The sequence below is a fragment of the Monodelphis domestica genome, chromosome 7 (genome assembly GCF_027887165.1).
Source record: "Monodelphis domestica isolate mMonDom1 chromosome 7, mMonDom1.pri, whole genome shotgun sequence".
Lineage (NCBI taxonomy): Eukaryota > Metazoa > Chordata > Mammalia > Didelphimorphia > Didelphidae > Monodelphis > Monodelphis domestica.
In genome coordinates, this window is record NC_077233.1 from 3,001,520 (window position 1) to 3,028,024 (window position 26,505).

A 26,505-nucleotide genomic window follows, 5' to 3' on the forward strand; every position below is an offset into this window, starting at 1 on the left:
CACTCCTCTGGCCCAAGCCAAATCCCTATCTATTAGGCACCTACTGTGGGCCAGGTACCCCCAAGAGGCACTCCTAGAGGAGGCAGGAAAGGGATCCAGCCTGGGGCCATCTTATGCTGGGGAAGAGGCCAGGCTCTGCCGTCCACAAAGGGAGGCCCTGGGAGGAGTTGGGGAGCTCCTCTGCCCACCTAGAGAGGGGATGAGCTCTCTCTGGGAGGGGGTGCCCTGAGACCAGCCGCTTCTGGCGGGGGGAGGAGGTGCGGCCCTGATGCAGCCGGTTAGCCGCTGCTTTGGCCACTGCTGCTGGGCCAAGGAGAGACCCTGACAGTGTCAGCACCTGGCCAGTGGGGGGAGGCCTTTGGCAGGGCGCACCAAGGGGCCCCGACCTATAGAGGTCCGTCCGACGTCTCTCTGGCCACCTGTGACTTGGCGAGCGGAATAAGATGAGACACACCGTGCATCCAACCCACACACGCAGGCATCACACACAGTGCTCTGCCACAGTCCTGTGGTTCGTTTATTACATAGGCTTTTTGGGAGACGCTTCTCCTTCACACAATCAGTCCTCTACGGATGTGGCATGCCACAGTCTGATTGGACATTATCAGATCAGCTAAACAACACTCTTGTGATGTTACTAAACGAAGAATTCGGGGATCATTTACGAGGTTTCTGCAACGCTGCGATAGAGACGATTCCTGTGAACGAAGCCATTTGTAGGTTACCGCTTGACCTGCTAAGCCGACCGTCGTGCTTTTGGTCAGCTTTCACTAGCCATCCTGATTGCTTGGGAGAGGAACAAACCTCTTCCTATCTAGGCGTGAGCACTTAAAGCAGGCCTGTTTGGGGGTTTTCCTCAGTTTACACGTTCTGTTTTTCTTGTGTTACTTTGAAGTGCCTGGCGATGCTGCTTGGCTTCTGTTCCAACAAAGTCTTTGGAGTGTGGGAACTGCAGGAGAAGATCCATTGTAGCACTCAAGCTTTTGGCCAGTGTTTATTGTAAGGCCTTAAAGCACGTCTTGTGCTCGAGAAAGGAGGGGTCATGGGCAGTAATCTTTGCGCTTTAATTCTGTCATTGCCATCTTTTCGGGGTGCTCATCTAGGGGGCTTAGAGCATATATTTATGGATCCTGTAAGTATTTGCTCTCATTATTTCTCCTGTATTGGGGAGGGAATAATAATCATAACAAGTCCATTAGTGGGGGAAATTTGGGGAGAGAAGTCACAGAGGGGGATCAGCAGGGGCCCTCATTCCCATTTCCTCAGACCATAACCTTGTCAGCCGGTTGGGGTAGGATGGCCTCTGGCACCGACCCGCTTCCGCTTCCAGTGTGGTCAGGGGAGCCAGGGAGCTTAGTGCAGGAGAGAGAGGCAGAGGACCCTGGTTCCATGCTAGCCTCTGTTTTCACATCTGTAAAATGGGCTCACAGACACTTGCAGTGACCAACTCCGAGTTTTTGTAAGAAAAGCACTTTGGTGAAGAAAAACGTCAAGGCTGGAGTAGCAGGGCACAGGTGCGAGCTGCTCTCCCATGAGGGAGGCTGCACCAGTACGGTCATCACTGCGCTCCTGAGGCGGAGTGGAGCCCCCAAATCTAGACGAGGCACTTGGGCTAGGCTGTGCTCAGGAGCTGCAAGCTTTCGTGAGGACTGTGAGGTGGTCCCTGGGTGGTTTCAGGATCAGAAAGGGTTGCAATTGGGGGGAAACTTTCTCTTTACCCAGAAATCACCCCACATGAGTCATTTGTCTCGGACAGACTTGGGCTAACATGCAGAGTTCCGAGATTTACCCCCAGAACTTAAAGTTCATTGAATCACGGGGGAAATGGAGAGCAAAACCCTAACGAGGGGGCACTTCGTAACCCCAAAGAAAGTGAAACAAGAACGAAGTGAATTTGAGGGTCCTATTTGTGAAGAGAGAGCCAGGCCTGGAAAAGGGAAGTCCCAGGTTCAAGTGTGGCCCCAAGCACTTCCCAGCCAAGTGACCCTGGCCAAGTCATTTGACCTCCATTGCCTGCTGCTTTAGAACCAATACAGAGGAGTGATTCTGGGACCGAAGGGATGGGAGGAGAGTGAGCACATGTCAGGTGATGATGGAGTCGGAATAGAAAGGAAGCAACACTAGCTGGGTGTGACTGCTCCAAGGCGACTCTCGTCCCAGCCTTCTGTGTGCCCGGGCCATGCCTGGGGGACGCGCGCCCTCTGCAGGCCCTCCTGGCTCCCTGTGTGGGATTCTGAGCTTTAGGCCTGACTCACGGGGACTCTTGCGGTTCCTGGAAAGAGCTGGCCTGGCCTTGCTTTTGGGAAGGCCGGCCGGAGCTCAGCAGCTAAGCAAGCAGCCAAGCGGGCTCTCGTGCCAGAGAACGAAGGGCCAAGAAGCCCCTGGTGCAGCCCAGGGGAGGGTGGCCCCGGCTCCTGGGGTAACACGGGGCTTTCTGCCCTGCTTTGGGTGCAGAGACGTCTGATCCTGACAGAGGCCAGGAGGCCAGGGAAGGGGATGCTGGGGCTTCAAGGGCCCTCAGAGGTGCTCCTTCACCCCCATGCCAGGGAGCTGTTCACGGAAGAGGCACCGACTCGCCCAGGAAGTGGTCCCGATCATGGAGGCCTGGTCCAGCCCCCTTTCCGTCCGAGGCCACTCTTGCCCCCTGGGCCAGGCAGGGTCTGCCTTGAGGGAGACCAGACGGTCGATGGGCAGCCTCGGGCCTCCTGCGGACTTCAGGCAGAGGCCCCGGCACAGGGGCGCCTTTTTAACCGTGAGCTCCACGTTCTTCCTCCCGGGAGTCCCTGAGAAGGCAGACGGTAGCACTCCTTATCCGCGGGCAGCCCTGCAGGCCGAGCTCCACAAATCAAATGAGATGGAGAGTGAGGACACGGAGCTTGGCTCGCACCCTGAGGCCGGCCGGCACTTCTTCCGCAGGGTCCTTAGGGATCGTCTTGGGTCCCGCTGATGCTCGGGTGGTCCTGGGGGAGGCAGAGGCAGTCGAGGGCAACAGACAAGCTATGGGGAGAAAGAGGGGGCACAGGAGAAAGGAGGGCCGTCCGGAGCCTCCGGGGGGCTCCCAGGACGGGTGGGCAAGGCTGGCTGGCCGGCCTGTGCTCCGCTGCTGGACCAAGTCGGGCTCTCTCCCCGGGGCCTTCCTGTCCCCCAAGGCTGCCTCTTTCCCAGTCGGCCCCTCCGGCCTGGAATTGTGCCCTCGGAGGCTGCCAGGATAGCCAGGTGGGTCTCCGGAAGGCAGTCATACCCCGCTATGCAAACACTGCGGCCAAGGACCAGAAGATCGGAGGTCGGACCAGGAAGGAAGCACGGAGGCTGCCGAGTCCGGCCCTCTCATCTCACCCAGGCTGGAGAGGCCCAGCCTTTCATGGGCCTTCTTGACTCCAGGCCAGGGCTTTAGCCAGGAGCCCACACTGCCTCCCTCTAGGCAGAGGGAGGCCAAATCCGCTGGAGGCTGGCTGTGACTCTGCCTGGCACCATGCACAGTCAGAGCTAAAAACCCACCTTCCAGCGAGTCCCCCAAACCAGCAGGCCCCGAGTCCATCCATCTGATTTGAACCCAGGGCCTTCCCTCTCCAGGCTGGCTGTATCCACTGAGCCGCCCATCCATTTGAGCAGCATCTCTGTCCCGAGAGCCAGGGGCAGCCCTGTGCCCTGGCCTCACTCAGCCATCCTAGGACTTGTCTGCTGAGCGGGCCGGAAGCCCGAGCCTGCCCTCCACGCCCAAGCCAACCAAAGGGCTCAGCCTGGCCCTCCTAAGCGCCACCTGAGTGGAGGGGGGAGGGTGTGGGACACCCCAAGGGAGAAGAACCCCAGCCCCCTTCCCCAGGGAGCCCTCTCCCCCATCCCTTGCTCGGCACTACCCCTCTGGAAGGCACTCATCACGCAGGCACCCAGGACTGCCCGCAGGGATCTAAGCAGGTACCAGATTGGAGTCCAGTGAACTTTGCCCTCACCAGGGTCAGTATAGACTCCCCTCCCTGCTCTTGGGTCTTAGGAGAAGGTCTCCAAGGTGCAGAAAGGAGCTGCTGGGGGGGGGGCGGGGAGCCAGACCCCCTTCACCCCATTCTCTTCTGGAGCTGTGATCCAGACGCCGTGACCTGGGAGGACCTCATCACTGTCAGGAAGTCCACTTTCATGGCCCAGGAAGTCGAGCCTCACCTAGCGCTCACTCTCGCATCTGATCCCTCCGAGGTCGCCAGTCACATCTGCTGCTGCATCCACCTGGGCCAATCTGCCCCCCCCCCCGCCCAGTTCCTGCCCCATCTGACTGCTCCCTGGGCCCCTTTCCCAGCTCATTAACTGAACATCCCTCTGCACCCTCAGCCCATCACCGGGGACCTTTCTCACGGGCCCAACAATGATCTCTGCAGGCCATTTCAAGTCTCTCTGTCCAGGTTTAGGTGTTCCTGAACTTGAGGCCAGCGCCACCTACCCTCTTCTGGACATCTCCAAGTCGACCTACCCAAAGTAGAACACGTGACGTTCCCCCATCCCCCATCCATCCTCCAACTGGCATTGTGGGCGCCATCTTCCTTCCTTCCTTCCTTCCTTCCTTCCTTCCTTCCTTCCTTCCTTCCTTCCTTCCTTCCTGCTTTCCTTCCTTCCTGCTTTCCTTCCTGCCTGCCTTCCTTCCTTCCTTCCTTCCTGCCTTCCTTCCTTCCTTCCTTCCTTCCTTCCTTCCTTCCTTCCTTCCTTCCTTCCTTCCTTCCTTCCTTCCTTCCTTCCTTCCTTCCTTCCTTCCACTGCTGGATCTTGGGTCGCCTCTCCTTTGTCCTGAAGACAGTCCTGCCCATGTTACCCACCCGGCAAAGACCCTCGTGGCGCCATCTTCCAGGACAAGCCGCCGCCGCCGCCTTCGCTCACTCTTTCGGGTTGTCCCCTGCTCTCTGCAGTCCGTCCGATGTCCTCCCTCTGGCCCTCCCAGGTCTCTTCACAGCTCTGGCTTCCGTCCTTTGGACCGACTTGTCTTTTCTTGCCTGGCATGCTGCCCGGGCTCCTGCTGGGGTCTTTCTGCCTCTGCCCAGCCCTGCCAAACCCTCAGCCGGGGGGGGGGGGTCCCAGTCAGAGTCAGGCTCCAAAGCGGCAGCGTCCGGCAGCTTTATTTCGGCACGGTGGGGCTACTTCCAACAACATGGGGCGCTCTGTGACGTCCCGACGGTTCACAAAACAGACGTGGCGCCTTTCAGTCTGTTTCATGCTTGTGACCCTCCCCTTCTCTCTGGGGGTCAAGAGCCGGCCGGGCGAGGCAGTGGGGGGTGAAGGGACGGGCCCAGGTCACCCAGCCAGGAGGGCCTGAGGCCAGATTGGAACCCAGGCCGCGGCGCATTGCAAACGTTTACGCCCAACGCCGCTGGCTTAGCCTCGGCGCGCCGTCGGTGCCGACTCGAAGCTTTCCGCCGGCCTGGCTTCCGGGTTTAGGACGTCCGTGTCTGGACTCTGCGCAGACTTGGGTCGGCGCCACCCGGGACTTGGTCCTCTGGAAGGCTTGTAGCTGCGTCTAACGGACAACCTCGACAGACACGGACTGGCCAGGGTGGTCCCAAGCGGCCCCTCGGCGGCTCTGAGCACGCAGACGCCTCGCTCGGACGAGAGGCCCAGAATCGGGCCGCCCTCGAGCCGACGGTGGCGACGGAGTCCTTCACGAGGCTCCTTCCTGGCCCCGGAGGGGGAACATGGCCTGCGCGCGAACAGAAAAGCCGCTTCTCCTGGCGGCCATCTTGGGTTTCCTTTGGAGAAAACGCCCGCCTCAGGGCCTGAGGCGAGGCTGCGAGCCGGAAGGCGGAGGCTGTGCAAAGCCGCGAAGGACCCGGATCGCCAGCGTCCACACCGCAGCCCGGTGACGCAGCCACCCCGACGAGGAGCCGAGCAGCGGCGCCCGCCAGGCTGGATGGATCTGGGAAGGGAAGCTTCTCCCACAGGCTCGCCAAGCGCCCGGCGGGGACCCGGCGGCCGGTGCGGCCGCCGTGCAGACTGATGTCCGGTGCGGGAGGCCCAGAAGGGCCGCCCGGCTCGCCTCACCCCTTCCAAGGCCCCTCGAGCTCAAGAGCCTCCGAGGCGGCGGGCCCCCTCCCCCCCCCCCCCCCGGCTCGCCAGGCCACGAGCACGGTGGCTGGGAGGGAAGCGGGGAGCGGCATCTCCCCAAGAACCATCCCCGGAACTGGTTTCAGGTTTGTATTTCAAAGCACTTAAAAAACATCGCTGAAGAAAATGGCAGATTTTGCTCAGGGAAGACCCTGAGAGCACGGCGGCTGGAGCCGGCCCAGCGCAGGCCGGGGGGGGAGCTCTCTGTGGGGGCAGCCCAGCTGCTAGATGAGGTCTTGGAGTTCCTTGTCGGTCAGCTCGTTCACCTCCATGATTTTCTGCAGCTGCTCCATGTAGCGTTCGTTGTCTTCCAGGAAGTGCGGGACCCTCAGGTTCTCGGTGACGGCCAGAGCCTTTAGGCGCTCCACGTCCTCGAAGGAGACCTACGGGAGCAAGGGCAGCGCTGAGGGCCGCGGGCCCTTCCAGCCTCCCCCTCCCCCTCCCCTGCCCCCCTCCTCTCGTCCCCCAGAAGGAGGTGCCATTGGGAGGCGCCGAGGCCCAGGGATGGTCGGGCTCACCGAGCTGGGAGCCACAGAGGCGGCATCCGAACCTCCTCCCGCTGCTCCCAGGATGACCCAAACGCCGAGAAAGCCAGAGCTGCACGGCCCCGGCCCGGCTCTGGTCCTCGGCCCCCTCCCCCCAGCGTGGATGCCAGCCTGGTTCCTCCAGCAGCACGGGGGCCCCTTGGGGCGCGAGGTGGGCCCGCTGTCCCCTTCTCTCTGCGTACCAAGGACCCCACCCGGGCTGGGGTTCCGCCGGCCCTCGCCCTGGAGGAGGGAGAACTTCCCTTCCTTCTTTAGTGCCCAGGCTGGAGGGGCCCCACCGGCCCCGGCCCTTGGGCGCCATCGGCGTCTCCCATTTTCCCGAGGCTCCCCGTGTGCCGCTGCTCCCAGGAGGCGCTCATGGACCAAAGAGGGCCGATTTGCCCCCAAAAGTTTACAGTCCTTCGTGAACAACTTTGTTCCTGGGCGGCACGGTGCGGTCTTCCTGGGTTCGCTTCCCAGCTGGGCGGCCCTGGGCGAGTCCCCGAACCCTGCTTGCCTCCGTTTCCTCATCTGTCCGTGAGCGGGAGAAGGAAGAAGCCCACCCCTCTGGTGCCCCTCTGCCAAGAAAGCCCCCAACAGGGCCACGACTGGAAACAACGGCACCCCAACATATTCCTGCCAGCGCCTCATGTGGCAGGGAGTACCGGGGAGCAAACCGCGGCCCGGCGGAGCCGAGTGACTCTTCCTGCGGGGGGAGCCCGGGCTGGCGCGGACCCACCACACACCCGCTCCCATCTCGCCAGCGTCGGCCAGCCGCAGCCGCGGTCTTCCCCCAGAGCGCGGCGTGCTTCCCCGACAGCAGGAGGAGGAGATGCCGGAAGCAGGTTTGACGAAGGCGGGCGGGCGCCATGCTGATGCCCTGTCCAAGAGGGCACGGCTGCCAGTCCTGCCCTGCCGTGTCGCCCCGGAGATGCCAACGCGGGTCTCGGAGAGCGGCCAGCCGAAGCCGCGGGCAACGCCTGAACGGAGGTCCTCCTGGCTGAACCGCTGTGCCGCCGGTGCTGGGCACAGAACGCGTCCTTGGAAGCTCGTCTCCCGGCGGCCGCTTCCCCAAAATGCGGGACCCCCAGGGGTGCGCGCGGGAGCCGTCACCGTCCCTCTGCCGACCCCTCTGGGGCGCTTCCTCTGTTCATGCGGCGCTGCCTGGCCCTTGCCCACGGCAGCGACCACCGAGGCAGGGCCGGGTCTCCCCAACGAGAACAGGAGAGACTTGGGGGCGCCCAAGGAGCCGTCGCAGCTCTGCCCCCCCGGAGCCCCACCCACCCACCTCGGCCCTGCACGGAGACAGCCTTCGGCCCAGTGCCCCGGGCCAGGGAGCCACGAGAGAGGGCGCGCTCCCCTCCCCCTGCTCCGTGGCTGCCCCCCAGGCCCGGGACCTTGGAGCCCCTTAGCCGGTGCACACGCTCTCGTGTCCTCCGCCGGGCCGGCCTTCAGGGCTCGGCTCGTTCCTGCTGCTCCTTCAGGCACTGCCTCAGTTTCCCCCTCCAGGTGGAGTCTTGCCGCCCTTCCCAGCCCAGCTCAGTCCGGCCGGCCCGGTCTCCCCGCGGCTCCTGCCCTCCCGGCGCCCCATCCTCCAGCCCCCCCCATCCGCCCGTCACGCCAAGGCCAGCGCCTTCGGTCCACCACAGATGCTCTCCCAGCGTCAGCCAAGACCTCCTCACGGGCTAGGCCAGGCCTCTCAGGCCGTGGCTGCGGCCCAGCCATCCCCCGCCCTGCACCCTCCGGGCCATGGCCTCAGGCTGGCCTCTCCCCTCCTCCATCCCATCTTCCCTCTCCATTTTCGGGTCGGCCCTCCGTCTGCTCCCCACGTCCCGCCCTGACCATTCCGTTATCTCGGGGACACCTGGACCCCCTCCCCCTCCCCCTAGGGACACTGAGCGACCCCACGTTCTCTTGGGCCCCAGGGCCTTTCACAGCCCAGCTGGGTGCCATCCTCATGCCCGGTAAGGTGCCAAGTCGTCATGTCTCCCTTGGAGACACCCGTCGTACACGCCTCCTCCGCCCTCATCACTGCCACGGCCCACGGGTGCCCCCGCGGCTCCCCGTCACCCAGATGATCAAAACTAAATCCTCGGCGGGGCTCGTGGGCCCTCCCTGCTGCTGCCGGGGAGCGCGGAGCCTCGCCTGCAGGCTCACGGCCCCCCGTCCAGCCGCCGGGCGTCCACGGGGCGGCCCCCAGCGGTCAGAGCGCCGGGGAGCCGGGCTCGGCCTCCCTCCGCACCCTCCGCTCTCGGGCAGGGAAGACGCTCCTCGACTCGGGAGGCAGCGTCGACTCCTGGGGACGGCGGAGCCCCGACACCGCGGCGCCAGCCAGCAGCGGCACCCCAGCAGGGCCTCGGCCGAGCTGACGGCCGGCCCGCGAGGTTGGCACTGGCCTTGCTTCTCTCCATGGCACAGATGAAGAGGAGGCCCCCAGAGCCTGCCGGGGTCCGAGCCCTGAAACGTGGCTGCGGAACACCCCGGCTTCCGCTCCCACCGCCCTGCTTCTCGGGGCTGGCCAGGGGCCGTGGCCGAGTTGTGCCGCCGACAGAGGTAACAGCGGCCTGGCCTTGGGCTGCAGGCCAGGCACAGACCCGGTCAAGCCCCTGAGGCACCACGTGGCGCTATTCGAGTTTGGCAGCGTGGCTGGCTGGGGCTGGACCCGGAGCCCAGAGTGCCTGCACGGCCCCCTCCTCAAAGCTCTGGGCTGGCACCCCACAGGCAGCCCACAGCTGCTCTGACGCCAGAACAAGTCTGGGGGCTCCGCGCTGGCCTGGCAGGGGGTCGCTCTCCCAGAGGGGCCGTTTGGCAAGTATTTATTTTAGCCTGGAGCCACGGCCCCCACTGCCGGGAGAGGCTCGGGGGACCTGCCTCCTGCCATCCTGCTCCCCCGTCCAGGGCTCCCGAGCAACCCCATCATCCTCTGGCTTCTCTACAGGAGCCACCCTCTTGGGAGGGACTCAGGTCTGCTCCCTGTCGATGCTGCCAAGGCCAGGGCAGAGCGCCTGCTCTCTGGCCCGTCCCCCTGCCCTCCCTTCTACCCCTGCTCACTCTCTCTGTCTGTCCCCATCTTTCTTTTTCTCTCTTGTTCTCTGCCTCTGCCTCTCCCTCCTCTGCCTCCCTGTCTGTCTTTTTTCTCCCCATTTGTCTCTCCCTCCTTCTGTCTCTCTCCTTCTCCCTGTTTCCCCCCTTTCTGTCTCTGATGGTCTCCTTCTGTCTTTCTTTCTCTCTCCCTCCTTCTCTCTCTGTCTCTCTCCCTTCCTTCCTGTCTCTCTATCTCCCCCTCTCTCTCTCTTTCTCTTTGTTTCACCCTCCTTCTGTCTCTCTCCCTCTCCCTCTTTCTATCTCTGTCTCTCTCCCTTTCTTCCTGTCTCTCTTTCCTTCCTGTCTCTTTGTCTCTCTCTCCTTCTATCTCTGTCTCTCTTTCCCTTCCTTCCTGTCTCCATCTCCCTCTATCTTTCTCTTTGCCTCACCTTCCTTCTGTCTCTGTCTCCCTCTTTATCTCTGTCTCTCTCTCCCTTCCTTCCTGTCTATTTCCTTCCTGTCTCTCTCTGTCTCCCTCTATCTCTTTCTCTCACCTTCCTTCTGTCTCTCTCCCTCTCCCTCCTTCTATCTGTCTCTCTCCCTTCCTTCTTCTCTCTCTTTCCTTCCTGTCTCTCTCCCTCTCCCTCCTTCTATCTGCCTCTCTCTCCCTTCCTTCCCGTCTCTCTTTCTTTCCTCTTTGTCTCTCCTTCCTTCTATCTCTGTCTCTCTCCCTTCCTGTTTCTCTTTCCTTCCTCTTTGTCTCTCCCTCCTTCTATCTCTGTCTCTCTCCCTTCCTTCCTGTCTCTCTTTCCTTCCTCTTTGTCTCTCCCTCCTTCTATCTGTCTCTCTCCCTTCCTTCCTGTCTCTTTCCTTCCTGTCTCTCTCCCTCTCCCTCCTTCTATCTCTGTCTCTCTTTCTCCCTTCCTTCCTGTCTCTTTCCTTCCTGTCTCTCTCCCTCTCCCTCCTTCTATCTCTGTCTCTCTCTCTCCCTTCCTTCCTGTCTCTCTTTCCTTCCTCTTTGTCTCTCCCACCTTCTATCTCTGTCTCTCTCCCTTCCTGTCTCTCTTTCCTTCCTCTTTGCCTCTCCCTCCTTCTATCTGTCTCTCTCCCTTCCTTCCTGTCTCTCTTTCCTTCCTCTTTGTCTCTCCCTCCTTCTATCTCTGTCTCTCTCCCTTCCTTCCTGTCTCTCTTTCTTTCCTCTTTGTCTCTCCCTCCTTCTATCTCTGTCTCTCTCCCTTCCTTCCTGTCTCTCTTTCCTTCCTCTTTGCCTCTCCCTCCTTCTATCTCTGTCTCTCTCCCTTCCTTCCTGTCTCTTTCCTTCCTGTCTCTCTCCCTCTCCCTCCTTCTATCTCTGTCTCTCTCTCTCCCTTCTTTCCTGTCTCTTTCCTTCCTGTCTCTCTCCCTCTCCCTCCTTCTATCTTTGTCTCTCTCTCTCCCTTCCTTCCTGTCTCTCTTTCCTTCCTCTTTGTCTCTCCCACCTTCTATCTCTGTCTCTCTCCCTTCCTGTCTCTCTTTCCTTCCTCTTTGCCTCTCCCTCCTTCTATCTGTCTCTCTCCCTTCCTTCCTGTCTCTTTCCTTCCTCTTTGTCTCTCCCTCCTTCTATCTGTCTCTCTCCCTTCCTTCCTGTCTCTTTCCTTCCTCTTTGCCTCTCCCTCCTTCTATCTGTCTCTCTCCCTTCCTGTCTCTCTTTCCTTCCTCTTTGTCTCTCCCTCCTTCTATCTGTCTCTCTTTCCTTCCTGTCTCTCTCCCTCTCCCTCCTTCTATCTCTGTCTCTCTCTCTCCCTTCCTTCCTGTCTCTTTCCTTCCTGTCTCTCTCCCTCTCCCTCTTTCTATCTCTGTCTCTCTCTCTCCCTTCCTTCCTGTCTCTCTTTCCTTCCTCTTTGTCTCTCCCTCCTTCTATCTCTGTCTCTCTCCCTTCCTTCCTGTCTCTCTTTCCTTCCTCTTTGTCTCTCCCTCCTTCTATCTCTGTCTCTCTCCCTTCCTTCCTGTCTCTCTCTGTCTCCCTCTTTCTCTTTCTCTTTGTCTCACCTTCCTTCTGTCTCTCTGCGCCTCCCTCTTTATCTCTGTCTCTGTGGCTCTCTCCAGGTCCCTGGTTCTGCTTTGGCCTCTCCTGGCCCAGTGCCCCACAGGCCAGGTCGGGGCTGCCCCTGGGTCAGGCCGTGGCACAGCCCGGTTGTGAATCTCCTTCAGGAGACCCGCCGTTTTCCGTTTGATTTTGCCAATGGCTCTGACCAGGGGAGTGACTTCTGGGTGGCCCCTCCCGGCGCCCCCCAGTGTGGCATCACCCCTGGCTTTGTCTGGAAATGTGAGAACAGGAGGGGAAGGGCCGAGCTGGCGCACGGAAGGGCCTTACCTTGCCCAGGGTGGTCAGCAAGTGGAAGTCGATGGATTCCCGGTACCTCAGGATCTGGAGAATGCCATCCAAGTAGACTTGGTCTTTGTTGAAACAACCTGGCGGGACCAAAGGGAGGCTCAACGCGGGGCCAGCGGGCCAGGCAGGATCTCCCGCAGGCCAGAATGCAGGTGCGGCAGAGTGTGCGGCGGGGAGCCCTGGGCACCCACGGGACAGTCCGGGATCACCCAGGAGCGGGTCTGCTCGGACCTCCCCCGTGGGCTCCTCTGCAGCCAAGAGGGCTCGGGGACACGGAAAAGCTCCTTCCGCCGCCCAGACATTTGCTTGGCTGGGGACGCCGACTCCACGGAGCAGCCCGCCCATTCTGAAGCGTTTCTTCCACTGGCCCGGCTTTCCCCTCTCCTCCCTCCACATCTCCTGCCAAAGGGATCAGCAGCGCCCCGAGCAGCCTTCTTGCGTCCCGAAGCCCCTTCCCTCGCCCTGGGGTTGATGCCTCCAGCGGCTGGGCAATCGGGGCGAAGTGACTGGCCCAGGGTCACCCAGCGAGTAAGTGTCTGAGGCCAGATGGGAACCCAGGACCTCCCATCTCCCAGCCTGGCCCTCTTCCGGTGGACGACCTCGCTACCCCTGCCGGCCCCTTTCCATTCAGCTCTGTGCCAGTAGAAAGGAGGCCCGCCAGACACCCGTTCCTCGCACTCCTCCCATGTGTTTGTGCCCCACATTAGGGGAGAAAATGAGCCCCCCCTTCTTCCTCTAGTCAGGCACCTCCTGTGTGCCGAGCCCTGTGCTCTGTTGTGGCAAAAGAGGGGCAGCTGGGGGGCTCAGTGGGCAGAGCGCCAGGCCCGGAGTCGGGCCGTCCTGGGTTCAAAGCTGACCTCAGACAATTCCTGGCTGGGCGACTCTGGGCGAGTCACTTATTCCCCACATTCGGGCTGAGCTGATTCTCAGGACCGAGCCTAAGGCAGGAAGTGAGGATTTCAAGGAAAAAAGGCGTCCGACCTCGAGGGGTGCGCCCGCCCGCCATGCACGGGGAGCTGGCCGGGTGGGAAGGCCCGGAACTAAGGGCCTGGACAGCCGGCCGGAGCCTATGCAGTCTTGTCGGGGGAGCACAAAGGACGGCCGAGGGCAGCTGCGGGGCACAAGGGAGAAGTCTGGGAAGGGGGCTCTGGGGGGCGTTCCCCGAGGCCCCCCATCTTTGCGCCTCCTAGGGCCCGTGCTGGCTCCCCGCTTGGGTGGAGCACCCCGGGGACCCCCTCCCACAACGCGCCCCCCGGCGCCGCTCGCCTGGCTGGGAAGTGTCGGTCCATCCCCGTTTGGCTCGCACGCAGTAGTCCCACCGAGTGTTGGGGTCCTTGACGAACTTGCCCACGTCCTGGAAGAGCTCCCTGAAGGACATCTGGCTGGCCTGGTACACCGTGTAGTAGAGGAGGGCGGCCCTCCACAGGAGGGGGTCCTTGCGGAACAACACGCTGTGGATGCTGGCCAGCCCCTCCTCCGTGGGGTTGTTCGGCCGCAGACCGTACTTCTTCCGGCCTGTCCAGTTGCACCAAGGCTGCTGGAGATTGTTGATCCCTCGGAAGTAGTGGGTCCCTACAGAAAGCCCGGAGGAGCGGCTTCTCAGACCCCGGGATCCTCTTCTCTCCCCCCGGAGGCCGGGCGAGATGCCGCGCGGATGGGAAAGCCCCCCGACCTGACGTGCCGCCCCCCCGGCTATTTCTGGAGAAAGCCTCACCCTCCGTCTCCGGATCAGCGCAAGGGCTAGGCCGTGAGGGCCAAGGGCCTGCCCAGGCAGCGTCGGAGGCCCGAGGGGGGCTGCGCCACCCCCGCCGCCCGCCCAGGCCGCTCCCAAAGGAAGACCCGCGGAAGCCGGGGCCGGAGGGGCCTGGACGGAACCTCCAAAGGTCAAGCGGTTTGTTCAAGGGCCTCGGACTTCTCTGCCCCGAAGTCGGAGGCGGCGGCGGCCCAGCCTTACCTATCTCGTGCCTCAGCATCCCCTCCAGCCAGTGCTCCCGGGCCGTGGAGACGTTGATAGTGAGGGTTGGACACCCGTTGACCACCGTCATCGAGGCTCGGGAAAGCAGGTCTTCCGTGAGATGCACCACAATCTAGACAAGGAAGAAGCGCCTGAGGAGACGGAGCCCTCGGCCAGGACGAGGCGTCCCCCTCTCACTTCCTCATCTTCCGCCTCCAAGAAGCGGCCACAAAGCTGTGCGCGAGCCTCGGAGCGCCCTCCCCGAGGGCCCCCTGGGGCGTGGGGACCCCGCGGCCTCCCGCGGCAGTTCCTGACTGGACTCTCGGCATTTCCCACTGATACCGGGCTCCGGTCAGGGGCACAAAATGGCGGCATCTGTAGAACCGCTTGTCGCGATGGCTAAAGCAGAGCCCCGAGAGCGTTCCTCGGCTACGGCTCACAGCACGCAGTCGGTGCGGTTCTTGGACCTCCCAGGATGGAAAACCCGCGGGGGGAGTCCGATGGGCAAAGCGGCGGACACTCAGACAGCCGTGCGAGCCGCCCCAGAAGCCCGCCTGGGCTCTTGGTCTCTTCCAGCGCATCCTTCTTGACCTTCCCAAATCTCCTCTGACTCCCCCTTGTGGCCGCGCCGAGGCGTCCGGCTGCCTCTGCGCCTCCTCGGAGGCCAGAAGGTGGGGCGGGAGGCTGGGCCAGAAGCCGCCAGCCCCAAAGGAGCCCCTGGCGGCCCTCGCTCGCTCTTCCGGGTTCCGTCCTCCTCGCGGGTGCCTCCTTTGCCGGCGTCTCCGCTTCCTTTTCGTCGGCCTTGTTTAGGCCCGACGGCTCCGCCTTTGGGCCGGCGCCACAGCCGGAGGGGCCTCGACTAGTCAGTCAGCCAAAATGCTCCAGAGCGCCCACCTGTCCCGCCTTGGCTTCACACTGTCCCGCGGGCCCGTGGGGCCCAGGACACCAAAGCGAGAAGCAAGAACAGGAAAGGGGAGGCCTGCGCTGCGGCCGGCGCCCCGGGCTCCTCGGGCTCCCCGGGGCGGGCGGCCGGTCTAGGGACTCCTCTACAGCCATCCCCCAAACCCCTGGGAGCAGGGCGGGCCACCTACCTCCCCGAGGCAGCCCTCCTTCGTCATGTACTTCCTGACGTGGCTCCAGATGCGGGTTTTGGACAACAAGGAACCTCCGTTGGCCTGCTCGAAGTTTTCGTAGCTTCCGTATCTCTGTAAAGTTCTTTCCATAATATTGACCGACTGCAAAAGGTAGAGACAGACAAGGAGATAAATGGGGAGCAGCAGGGCTGGGGCAGCGTTTCTGTAGTTGGGGGCCACTAGCAGAAGATACTGGCTGGTCTGGGCCGACCCACAAACACCCGTGGCTGGCCACGGCTGTGGACACGCACCAGGACCTTTTCTCTGGGAGACCCAAAGCACGGACAGACCTCCAGTGGGATCCTCTTTTGTGAAGCCTTTACCTGCTCTCTTAGAAGCAATAGTAGGATTGTTTCCGAGGCAGAAGAGCAGTGAGGGCGGGGCACTGGGGGTTAAGTGACTTGTCCAGGGTCACACAGGCGTGGAGGTCAAATTAGACCCCAGGACCTCCCGTCTGCAGACCTGGCTCTCTAACCACTTCGCCACCCAACGGCCCCCTCACTTAGTATTTCTAAAGCTGCCACCTGACTGGCTGGAGAAAGGGCAGTGGAATACGGGTCTCCTGAGTCCCCAGGTATCGGCTGTCTACAAAGGGAGGAGGGACACTGGGGAAAGAAAAATCGCTTCCTAATTTCCTGCGCAACGCCATGGCGCCTCTTCTGGAGGCCAGTCCGCGCCCTCTACCAGGGACACGACAAGCAGACATCAAGGGCCAAGAACCAAGAGGCAGCAGCCCTGGCGTGGAGCTCAGAACTGCACCCGAGGGTGCCACACGTGAGCCCTCCTGGGCAATAGGGTGGCACGGAGGCTGCTTAAAGCTGCCAGCCTGGGTTTGAGCAGAGCACAAGCTCTTCCCCCGGGGTCAGACGAGCAGGGACCCAGAGGGCTGGTGGCTGCGAGGCACCACAAGCCCCCAAAGTCAATGATACGATGGCTACACGGAGAGCCCGGGGCCACGGATCAGGGAGGCGACTGCTCTGCTCCACAGCGCCATGCAGGACTTCCCCTGGAGCCCTCCTCTCTGAGAGGTTCCTGCTGCCAACGCCTTCCCTTTCCCTATGGGTTCAGCCCCTCAACTGCTACCCCCATCGGGGAGGGGTAGTTAACAGGTGCTCCAAGACGGACCGGCTCTCCCAAAAGGGACTTCAGGGGCGTGCTCAAGTAAAGGGGAGCTCCGTATGGAGGGGGGAGCCCCACACGGGGCCCGAGCTGGCTTCAGAAAGACAACACACAAGTCTCCGATTGGCATCTCGAGAGTCCAGGAATGCATCAACCCACAGGTGTCTACTGTGTGCCAGGCACCGATCAAACAACCCCGACTAGCCAGGAGCTTCTGCCCCGAATGCACAAAACAGAAGAACACAAAGACGTGACCAATATGGCGGACGGGAGGAAAGACACCACCCTTTGGGAGGAAGGGGACATCAGGGCCTCCTGCTCCTTTCCTATCCAGTTCTGGAAAGCATCTTTGTAAGGCATTCTGGAGTCCTTGGCTCCCCCAACAGCCTGTGGCTTTGGGGGCCCCACACCTTCTGGGCTCAGGGCCCCAGAAGCTCATGTCTGTGCTGCTTCTGTCTGCGTCAGAAGGCTGGCAATCCTCTTACCTCTGAGCTAGGTGGTGCCACAGTCAGAGCCTCAGACAGCATGAAGACCTACTGCTTCCTTCCTACCTGTTCAGCCCTGTCCTGACATGTTACTTAGTAATAAAACATTCGCCCATTGCTGAGATAGGTAAATGCTTCTTTATGCTAAAAGGACATGAGCTTCCCCAACCACTGAGGCAAGGAGATGTCATGGGTGCTCTGTTTCCCTCCCTAGCTTCTGGATCTTTTCCCTGGTGTCAGGGATTAGTCAAGGGCTTGAAAGTTTCAAGTGATGTGGGAAATGGGCTGAAAGAATACAAACAAAACTATGTGCTGGGGCCTGGGCCTGGGCCTAGGGTTTCACTAGTATATGCGGAATTCCCAAGTGAGGAAACAGCCTCCCAGGTAGACGTTTATGACTTGCCCAAAGTCATACACATCTAGTAGGTGGAAGAGGAGGGACTAGAACTCGGGTCTTTCTGACTTTAAAACCAATTTTGGAGCCAAGATGGCAGCTTCATAGCAGGAAAAGCTGGAACTTATCTGAGAATCCTCTCAAACCAGCCTTAAAATAGCACTTCAAATTGACTGGAGTTACAGAACCAAAAAGGGGATAGAGGAAGGTAATTCTCCTATGGAAAACAACTTGAATAATAAGCAGGGGGGGGGTCTATTTTCACAAGGGGGAACTGAAATTTCAACAAAAAATTGTACACAGGAGTGCAGGCTGCTCATCCCCTATCTACTGTACCAGGTTCCAAACCTGGGTACAAGCAACTTTGAGAAGCCTAGACACTGCCTTCAAATCCCAAGCGCTGGCACCAGCCTACAGTGAGGCAACAAGTCTGTGATGTTTGGTCTGGTCAAGCCTGCAATGAAGCCCCTAAACTCAGGGTAAAGAAGCTCACCGGACTCTGACCCCCTTCAAGTCATCAACAGTCCCTAGAGGAGATAGAACCAACAGCTTCCAGAGTGCTCAGCCCACAAGCCATCATACCACCTTGGAAGAACTGAAACTTGCAAAAACCTAGCTACAGATGAAGGTAGCAGTAGGGGAAAACTGGAGTTTAAGAGACTATAGCCTCTACCCTGAGAATAGAGCTCACCTTTAAGATAAAAGTTAAAAAAAAAGTTGGAAAAATGAGCAAACAGCAAAAGAAAAAACTAACCATAGAAAATTATCATGAGGACAAAGAAGAGCAAAAGCAAGGCACAGTTTCGGGAAGGGCCAGCAAGATCAAAGCAGCCACAGACAAAACTTCAAAGAAAAATGGGAATTGGTCTTAAGTACTGGAAGCACTCAAAAAGGAGTTAAAAAATCAAGAGATGCAGAAGAAAAATGGGAAGAGAAATGAAAGTAATGCAAAAAAGAAAACAATTTAAAAAACAAGATTGGTCAAGTGGGAAAGGATGCAAAAATCCAATGAAGAAAAGAATTCTGTGAAAAGTAGAATGGATCAAATGGAAAAGGAGGTTTAAAAAGTAATAGAAGAAAATCATTCTGACATCAATTAACAATAAAATCAAAGTAAAGGAAAAAATAGAAGAAAATATGAAGTATCTCATTTTTAAAAAATGACCTGGAAAATAGATCCAGTAGAGACAATCTAAGAATTATTGGACCGACTACCTGAAAGCCATGATAAAAAAAAAAGTGTAGACAACATATTACAAGAAATTATCAAAGAGGGAGGGGAGGGAGGAAAAGAAAATTATTTTTGTGTCCAATGAATAATGTTTGAAATTGACCAAATAAAAATAATGTTTGTTTTAAAAAATTATCAAAGAAAACTACTCTGATATTCTTGAACAAGAGGGCAAAATAGAAATTGAAAGGACCAAAGGTCACCTCCTGCAGTAAGTCCCCAAATGATAATTTCCAGGAATGTTATAGCCAAGTTCAAGTGCTCCCAGGCCAAGGAGAAAATACTGCACGCAGACAGAAAGAAACAATTCAACTATCATGGAGTCCCAGTCAGGATTACATGGGATCTCGCAGCTTCTACATTGAAGGACCAGAAGACTTGGAATATGATATTCCAGAAAGTATGGGAACTAGGTTTACAACCTAGAATCACCTGTCCAGCAAAATTGAGTGTATTCTTTCGGGGAAAATATGGTCATCCGATAAAATAGAAGAGTTCCAAGCATTTCTGAAGAATAGATCAGACCTAAATAGAAAATGTGATGTTCAAATGCAAAATGTAAGACACGCATAAAAAGGTAAATAAGAAAGAGAAAAACTTCAACTCAAATTGTTTATATTCACATGGAAAGAGGGTATCTGTAACTCCTAAAATTGTTATCATTATCATAGTAATGAGAAGTATACACAGACAGAGGGGGAGGTAGTAAGCTGTTTAGGATGACATGCCAAAAAAACCTTGGGATGAAAAAGAGGATTGCACAGAGAGAAATGGGAAGAGAAAAGCAAAATAGGGTCAGTTATATCACATAAAGAAGCACAGGGTTGGTGGGGACCTATTACAGTGGAGGGGAGGATGAAGGTGGTGGCGGGCAATGCTTAAACCTTATTCTTATCAGATTTGGCCCAGAGAGGGAAAAGCAGTCAGACTCACTGGGGTAGAGAATCCTATATTACACTACAGAGAAGTAAAACCAGTCGTCTATCTCCTCTTCACAGTCTGCATCTCTACTACATGACTCATTTGTGCTCTTAGCTCTGAGATCTGTTTCTCCAGCTGTAAACTAAGAAGGTTGATCTGCAAGGTCTCCCCTCTCTGAAAAGCTCTGGTTTGAGCATTCTGCTAGAAGCTATATTCTTGGTCTCTTGCACCCATGTGGCGCAGGGGCAGTACTGCTCATACCAGCAGTCATACCTGGCCACCCAGGGATGTGGTAGGAGATGCGCTAGAGGCTCTGCTTCTGGGTCTTTTCCCTGGTGTCAGGGATTAGCCAAGGGAATGAAGGTGTAAAGTGATAGGGAGAACAGGCTGAAAGAACACCAGGGCCTCCACTTATCAAGGTCCCATGAGCCAAGGGCGATGGAAAGATGACCCGCTGCAGGATCTAACCAACGCTGGCTTGCATGAGACAAACAACACAGAAGGCAATCCCAAGGTCCAGAATGGAGGGAGGGCTGTTCTGGGATCCAGAGAAAGGCCTCTGGCACACTGGATGGAGCCTCTGAATTGGACTTCCAGAACATTAGGGCCAAGTTAGTCCCAGGACAAGAGGGCTGGCTAGGTGTAAGGTGTCCCAGGAAGAGGGCATGACCAATCAAGGGGCAGAATCTCAGTGAATTGGAATGAATCCTGTCCGGGTGTGTGGTGCGTATGCATCCCTGTCCTGGTCTTCTGGTCTACCAGACATATTGTGTCCAACCACTGGCTCTCCAGGAATCCCGTGTTGGGTGGGCAGGTTCCACCTGGGGGCAATGAGACCTGCTAAGTCCCTTCCATTCTGCTTAATCTGCATCTCTACAGTGCCCAGCCTGCTGCAGCCCCACACTGGGCCCTGAGAATGTGGAGAAGCAGGAGCAAAAGCCACTCCTGAGATGGAAGTGGCAAACCCAACAGCAGAAGACCTGAGTTCAAATCCCAGTTCTGGCTGAGGCACTGCCTGAGCCCTCCAGTCCCTACTCCCTTCAAAGGCAGAGGAAATCCATGCCTGCCCCCAGAGGGCAGCCTTGTCCAGACTTTATAGCCCAGCCTTCTTGGGTAAGGAGAAACCCAGCATTTAAATAGCGGAGAAATGGTGCCACCTGCTGGGCCCTGCTGTGGCAAGCAGAAGGGGTTTTTGACACTCCAAAAGAGGATGCTGGAGGGCCCTCACCATGGCCCCTTCCAGGTGCCTCCTTGTATCCATCCCCACGGCCAGAGGAGCCAGGCACTGGGGGGGCTCATGTCTGCCCCCAAACTGTCTCTTCTCCTATAAGTGGCCCTCAAGATCTCTGTGAAGGCCCCTGGCCCCCCACATTTCCAAGCAAAAGGAAAGGGGAAACCCCCACCTCGAGGCTACTTGGGGTCTGACAGCTCCATCCACTTGGGCAGGGGTCAGGCCAGAGAGGCCCAGCAGCCCCTGCTTCTCCCCCGACAGCACACCCCTCTCCAGTTAAACCCTTCGTGGGCCCTGAGCCACGCTGGGGCCCAGAGACAAAACAGGCCACTCGGGAGCTCTCATGCAGGGCTGAGACCTTGGTGGCTCCAGGACAGAGCCAGGTCCAGATGCTGTCTGGAAAAGCCTGGGCTTTTATTGTGAGTGTTTTATCACTCACAAAATGGGGAGAAAAGTCCTTCTAGTGGGGTGGCCAGGGGGCACAGTGCACCAGACCCGGGGCCAGCAAGACCCGAGTTCAAATCTGACCTCAGAGGCTTGCTAGCCGTGTGACCCTGGACAAGTCACTTCACCCTGTCTGCCTCTGTTTCCCCATCTGTCAAATGAGCTGGAGAAGGAAATACCCCCCCCCAGTACCTCTGCCAAGAAAGCTCCCAAAGGAGGGCACAGTCAGAGACGGCTGATCTCCGCAGTCCCTGGGTGACGGGGTGGTGGCGAGGGTCAGGGAGAACACGGCTGTACACCTAACGCCCTGGACAGACGTCGTTCCCCGCTACTGCAACGCCACGGGACGAGCAGCTCTCCTGGCCGCCTGGTGCCAGAGGCCCCGGGCAGCTCCCGGTCCAGGGCCGCCACCAGACTCGTGCTCAGAGGGGAATGGGGGCCGACGCTCTGGGGTGCCCTCCGGATCTCTGGGGGCCCCCAGGCCTCCTCCTACCTCACCTCTCGGAGGCAACACCGCGTACGGGGGCCGGGACAGAAGAGCCGCGAGGGCTCGGCAAGGTGGGGTCAGCCGGCTGGGACGGGGCCGAGGCCCCTTTCTGAGGCCGCTCCCCGGAGTGCTTACCTGAGCGCCCCCCGGGTCAGGGCGGCCGGCCATACCTGCTTAAGGAAGCGGTCGGACGCCTGGCCGTGCTTGGCAAGCATGGCCGGCAAAGTGGGGTTGGCGTATTCGAACTGAGGGTTGTAGGCGAACTCGGCCTTGAAGAACTTGGCCTTCTCTTTGTCCAGGTTGGTGGGCTTGATGGCCGTGAGGATGCACAGCCTCCGCGCGGGGTCGTCGCCCTTCTCGAAGTTCTTGGGCACGGCGGGCGGCTGCTTGGGCTTGGCCAGCGTGGAGAAGCAGTGCCTCTTGGCCTTGGTCTTGGCCTTGGGGGTCAGGCGGCAGCCCGTCACGGTGAAGCTGCTGGGGAACTTGACGCCGCTGGAGAGCGGGTTGTTGACGAAGATGGACGGCTGCTTGTTGAGGTAGCACCAGCCGTTGCTGGTCAGGGGCCGCGGCACCTGGATCTTGTGCCGCTCCTTCCCGTGGGGGGAGCCGGGGGACCGGGCGCTCTTGCGGTGTCGCTTGTGGTGGGCTGGGGACGTCGGCTTCTGGGGCTGGTTCTTCTTCTCCTCCTTGGACTGGAGCAGGACATTGTAGCTGCTGGTCCCGGTGGTGAAGATGTCCTTGAGGACCCCCGAAGGCAGCTGCGACACGTTGTCGTAGTCGAAGACCAGCTTGTCTGCGGGGCTCAGGAGGCTTTTGTTCGTGAACTCTTGCTCAGGCCAGCGGAGCTTTTCTGTCAAAGACACAATCGGACACACAGTTACGTGGGGCAGCCGCTCGGGCCCGGGCAGAGCCGCCTTGCCATCCTCGTCTCCCCGGCTCGCCGGCCCGGGACACGGAAGGGGGCCGTGGGGCCCCCGGCTGTCGACGGAGCCCGGGACGCCGGAAAGCGAGCTTTCGGGCTCCCGGCAGTCGGCGCCTCTGAGGAAGGGTCTCACCTCAAGGTGCCGGACCGCCGCCGAGGGGAGTCAACAAGGATCTCCCCACAGGGCTGCCTCAGGGAGACCTCGGGTCTCACACTTCTCCCCTGCCTCAGTTTCCTCGCCTGTAAATGGGGACCCTAATCACTCCTACCTCTGGGTTGCTGAGAGAATGCAATGAAGTAACACATGAAGTGCTTTGCCGACCCTAAAGTGTCATAGGAATGCTGGGCATTATTATCCTGACTCCCTACCGGCTCTCCACCACGTGCACATGCACCCACACGGGAATGTTCAGGGCCTCAGGCACAAGCGTCCAGCCGAGGCTTCCCGGCCAGGCCACAGAGCCGCGGACATGAAGACAGACGGCCCGAGTCTCCGGCTCCAAGTCTGAATCCAGCACGTCCCTGGCCAGACAGCCCAAAGCCCTGGGCAGAGGACCGGAGGGGGGACCCCGACATCTGAAGGAAGGCTGAGAGAGTGACCCCAAAACGTCACCCCTTCAGGAGATCCCCCTAACTGTGCCCATCAAGGGGCTTCAGCCACTGCCTGAAGACCGCCAGGAGGGCGGGAGGGAGGGAGAACCTACCGCTTCCCCAGGCCGCCCATTCCATGCCAGGGATGCTGCAGGGTCGCCGAGTCCTTCCTGAGCGGGAGCTCCTGGGTCTCTCTGCATCTTTCCTCCATGGCTCCTGGCTCGGCTCTGATCCCTCCCGAGCCCTGCTGGCTCTCCTGTCCTCATGGGCTAAATAAATAGCCCCGGGCCCTTCAAATGATCTTCCCAGGCTGACCTCAAAGCCCTTCCCGTTACATAAGGCTGTCCTCTTCTGGACTCACTCCAGCTTATCAAAGCCCGTCTGGGGCTCGGAGCTAAACCCAATCCTCCGGATGAGATCCAACGAGGCCAGAGGCCAGAGATGCCCACTGGCTGGGCCCTGCACGAGCCCAGTGGGGAATGCACTCTTCTGGTTCCTCACGACCCACTGCTCCCACGCAGGGGCTCAGAGACTCTCTACCCCACCTGACCCTGGCGTGGACCCCAACGGGAGGGAGGCTGGCACAAGACTCGCCCAGGGGACTTTCATCTCACAGCTGCTCCAGGCGAGTGTCACCTGCCATCCAAAACTGCTGACCACTAACGGATCGACCCTTTATCAAGTACAGAAGCCCCGAGCGTGGCCGCTGGAGACTTCCTGCCATGCCGCCAGCCACTCATGAAGCCACCGTGGCTTGTGTTAGCTCTTAGCCCATCTCCCTCTCTCCACCAGGATGCCAGGCAAGCGACGTACACGGCATTCCTTCTGGTACCAGCTCAGGCGCCGTGCAGCCGTGTTGGCTCTTGAAGCCCTACAGCTGTCGATCATCTCTTGAATTCAAGAACTTATCCGGGAGCTGACGTCAAGCAGACTGGCAGACAGTTGGCTGACTCTGACCTCTTCCCTTTCAGAAAGCCAGGAAGACGTCTGCCTTTCTCCCAGCTCCCGTCTGCCCTCCCTGTTCCAGGGTCTTTCCAGTATCCCTGATGGGGGCTCAAGAACCATCTCCTGGCAGCTTCTCCAGTACCCAAAGCGACCTGAATTCCTCCAAGGCAACTAGGGGGCTCCCTTCCTGCCTCTTCCCACTCCTTGGCAGAGAAAATGAGCAAAATAAAAATTGAGCAGTGGCAGTTTCTCTCCAATGTCCATGATCTCGGCCTCATCCCTCCTTGGCATTTCAACAATAACACAAGGCAGGCAGTGATGAAGCACCCAAACGAGTGGCACAAAGTCGGTATTGTTTAGCCCAGAGGAGGGAGCAAATGGGAAGGATGATAGCGGGCCAGGACTTCACAGAAGCTGAGCTAGGTCTTTGTGCTGGAAGAATAGGAAGGGTGCAGTGAGGTAGCAGGTATCAAGCAAAGGCACTCTGGGTGAGGAGAGCAATAGTAACAGAAGCAAGGGGATGAGAATAATCTGGCAAAGTTTGAAGGAGGTAAGTAGGGCTTGACTGGAAAAGGCTGGTCATGTTTGACTCAGCTCTGCTGTTGCTGGGGAGCTACTGAAAGTTTCTGAGCAGGGAAGTGGCACAACGAAAAATTAGTTCAGGAAGTAGAGCATCTTGAGAGGATATGGGAAAACAGGGACGCTGATACATTGTTGGTGGAGCTGTGAACTGGTCCAACCATTTTGGAGGGCAATTTGGAACTATGCCAAATATAGCCAAAGGACTCTCAACTACTATGTGTCCATCCCCTTTGACAACCCAGCAATACCTCTACTAGGTCTGTATCCCAAAGAGCTCAAAGGAAAGGGAAAGGGCCTATATGTACGAAGCATCTCCAGAAGCTCTCTTTCTAGTGGCCATATATTGGAAACTGAGGGGATGCCTATCAACTAGGGAAGGGGTGCACAAGTCATCTGTATGATGCTCTAAGAAATGATGAATAGGATGGTCTCGGAAAAGCTTGGGATGACCTATGTGTGCTGATAAGTGAAATGAGCAGAGCTGGGGATGCAATCCACAATGACACAACATAAAATACTCTTCACCTCCGGATAGAAAACTAATGGAATCCAAGGTCAATGTGATAGTACGGCACCATTCGTGCTCTCCCCCAGCACTGGCGAGCAGGATGGCCCAGAGGAAAAGGATGGAACTGAGGGAGCCCATCAATTCGGGAATGGTAACTAGAGGGAGGATGGATTGGGGGACAGAGACCTGGAGCCGAGAGATAATGAGAAGATTATTCCCTCCAATCCAGCAAGAGTAATAGCTGTGTGAGTGCAGAAATGGTGGGGTGTGCAGAGATGACAGGAAGATCAAAACAACTAGATTTGACAACAGACTGGGTATGTGGGTGTGCGTGATAGATAGATATCTGGTGATAGATAGAAGATAACTGGTGAAGTGACAGGAGAAAGAAACAGAGAGACAGACAGACAGACAGACAGAGACAGAGTGAGAATAGGATATGAACTGGGAATTTCTGCATGGAAGTGATGGTTGAACCTATAGGAGCTAATGAGTTAACTAAGTGTAACAGCACTAAGGAAGAGGAGAAGAGGCCCCAGGATACCCCAGGTTAGTAGGCATGGCCTGGAAGGAGTCCTAGCAAAGAAGAGGTCACCTGGGATGGAGGAGAACCAGGAGAGGGTAGTCATATCACCAAACCAAGAGATGGAAGAGTATCCGGGAGGAGAGCCTGATCACCAGTGTCAAAGGCTATGAGGATGGAGGGAAAGCTGGTGCATCTGGCAATCGGGGATCATTTTTTAACATCAGAATGAATGGAATCAGGGAAATGATGAGGTCAAAGGGGAGAATGCAGAGGAATTAAGGCAGAAAGCACAGACCATCTTCTTAAGAAGTGTAGCCCATAGCAATGCTGGGTTTGTACCCCAAAGAGATAATAAGGAAAAAGACATGTATAAGAATATTCATAGCTCTTTGTGGTGGCAAAAAATTGGAAAATGAGGGGGATGTGCCTCAATTAGGGAATGGCTAAACAAACTGTGGTATATGTTGGTGATGGAATTCTATTGTGCTTAAAGGAATAATGAACTGGAGGAATTCCATGTGAACTGGAAGGACCTCCAGGAAGTGATGCAGAGTGAGAGGAGCAGAAGCAAGAGAACATTGTACACAGAGACTGATACATTGTAGCACAATCTAATGTAACTGACTTCTCTACTAGCAACAATGTAGCGACCCAGGACAATCCTGAGGGACTTATGAGAAAGAATGTATCGCTATCCAGAGAAAGAACTGTGGGAGCAGAAAGGAAGAAGAAAAACAACTGCTTGATTACATGGGTAGAGGGGATATGGCTGGGGATGTAGACTCTAAATGAACATTGCAGTGCAAACACCAACAACATGGAAATGAGTTCTGATCAAGAACACATGTAATACCCAGTGGAATTGCGTGGCGGCTACGGGAAGGGGTGAGGGAAAGAAGGAAAAGAATATGATTCTTGTAACTAAGGAATTATGTTCTAAATTGACTACATAAAAATTTCAAAAAAATAAAAATAAACATAAAACAAAGCAAACAAACAAACAAAAAAGAAGTGTAGCCCAGTGCTGGCTAGCAA

At 58.0% G+C, this 26,505-nt stretch overlaps 1 protein-coding gene across 3 annotated transcripts in view; it reads right to left on the reverse strand.

The window, feature by feature from the left end:
* Positions 1-6,155: 6,155 nt before the first annotated feature.
* Positions 6,156-26,505, reverse strand: part of MATCAP2 (microtubule associated tyrosine carboxypeptidase 2) — a 31,328-nt gene continuing 10,978 nt past the window's right edge. For 2 of the 3 annotated variants that reach the window (XM_056804099.1, XM_056804100.1), the window contains exons 2-7: positions 21,567-22,246; positions 15,043-15,186; positions 13,952-14,084; positions 13,264-13,569; positions 11,980-12,077; positions 6,156-6,461 (exon numbers count right to left, since the gene is read on the reverse strand). In XM_056804099.1, coding sequence (XP_056660077.1) covers positions 6,303-6,461; positions 11,980-12,077; positions 13,264-13,569; positions 13,952-14,084; positions 15,043-15,186; positions 21,567-22,246 — 1,520 coding nt within the window. In that variant the 3' untranslated portion in view covers positions 6,156-6,302. Of the gene's footprint in view, positions 6,462-11,979; positions 12,078-13,263; positions 13,570-13,951; positions 14,085-15,042; positions 15,187-21,566; positions 22,247-23,022; positions 26,105-26,505 lie in introns of those variants that run through there. The other variant, XM_056804101.1, reaches the window with a different exon arrangement.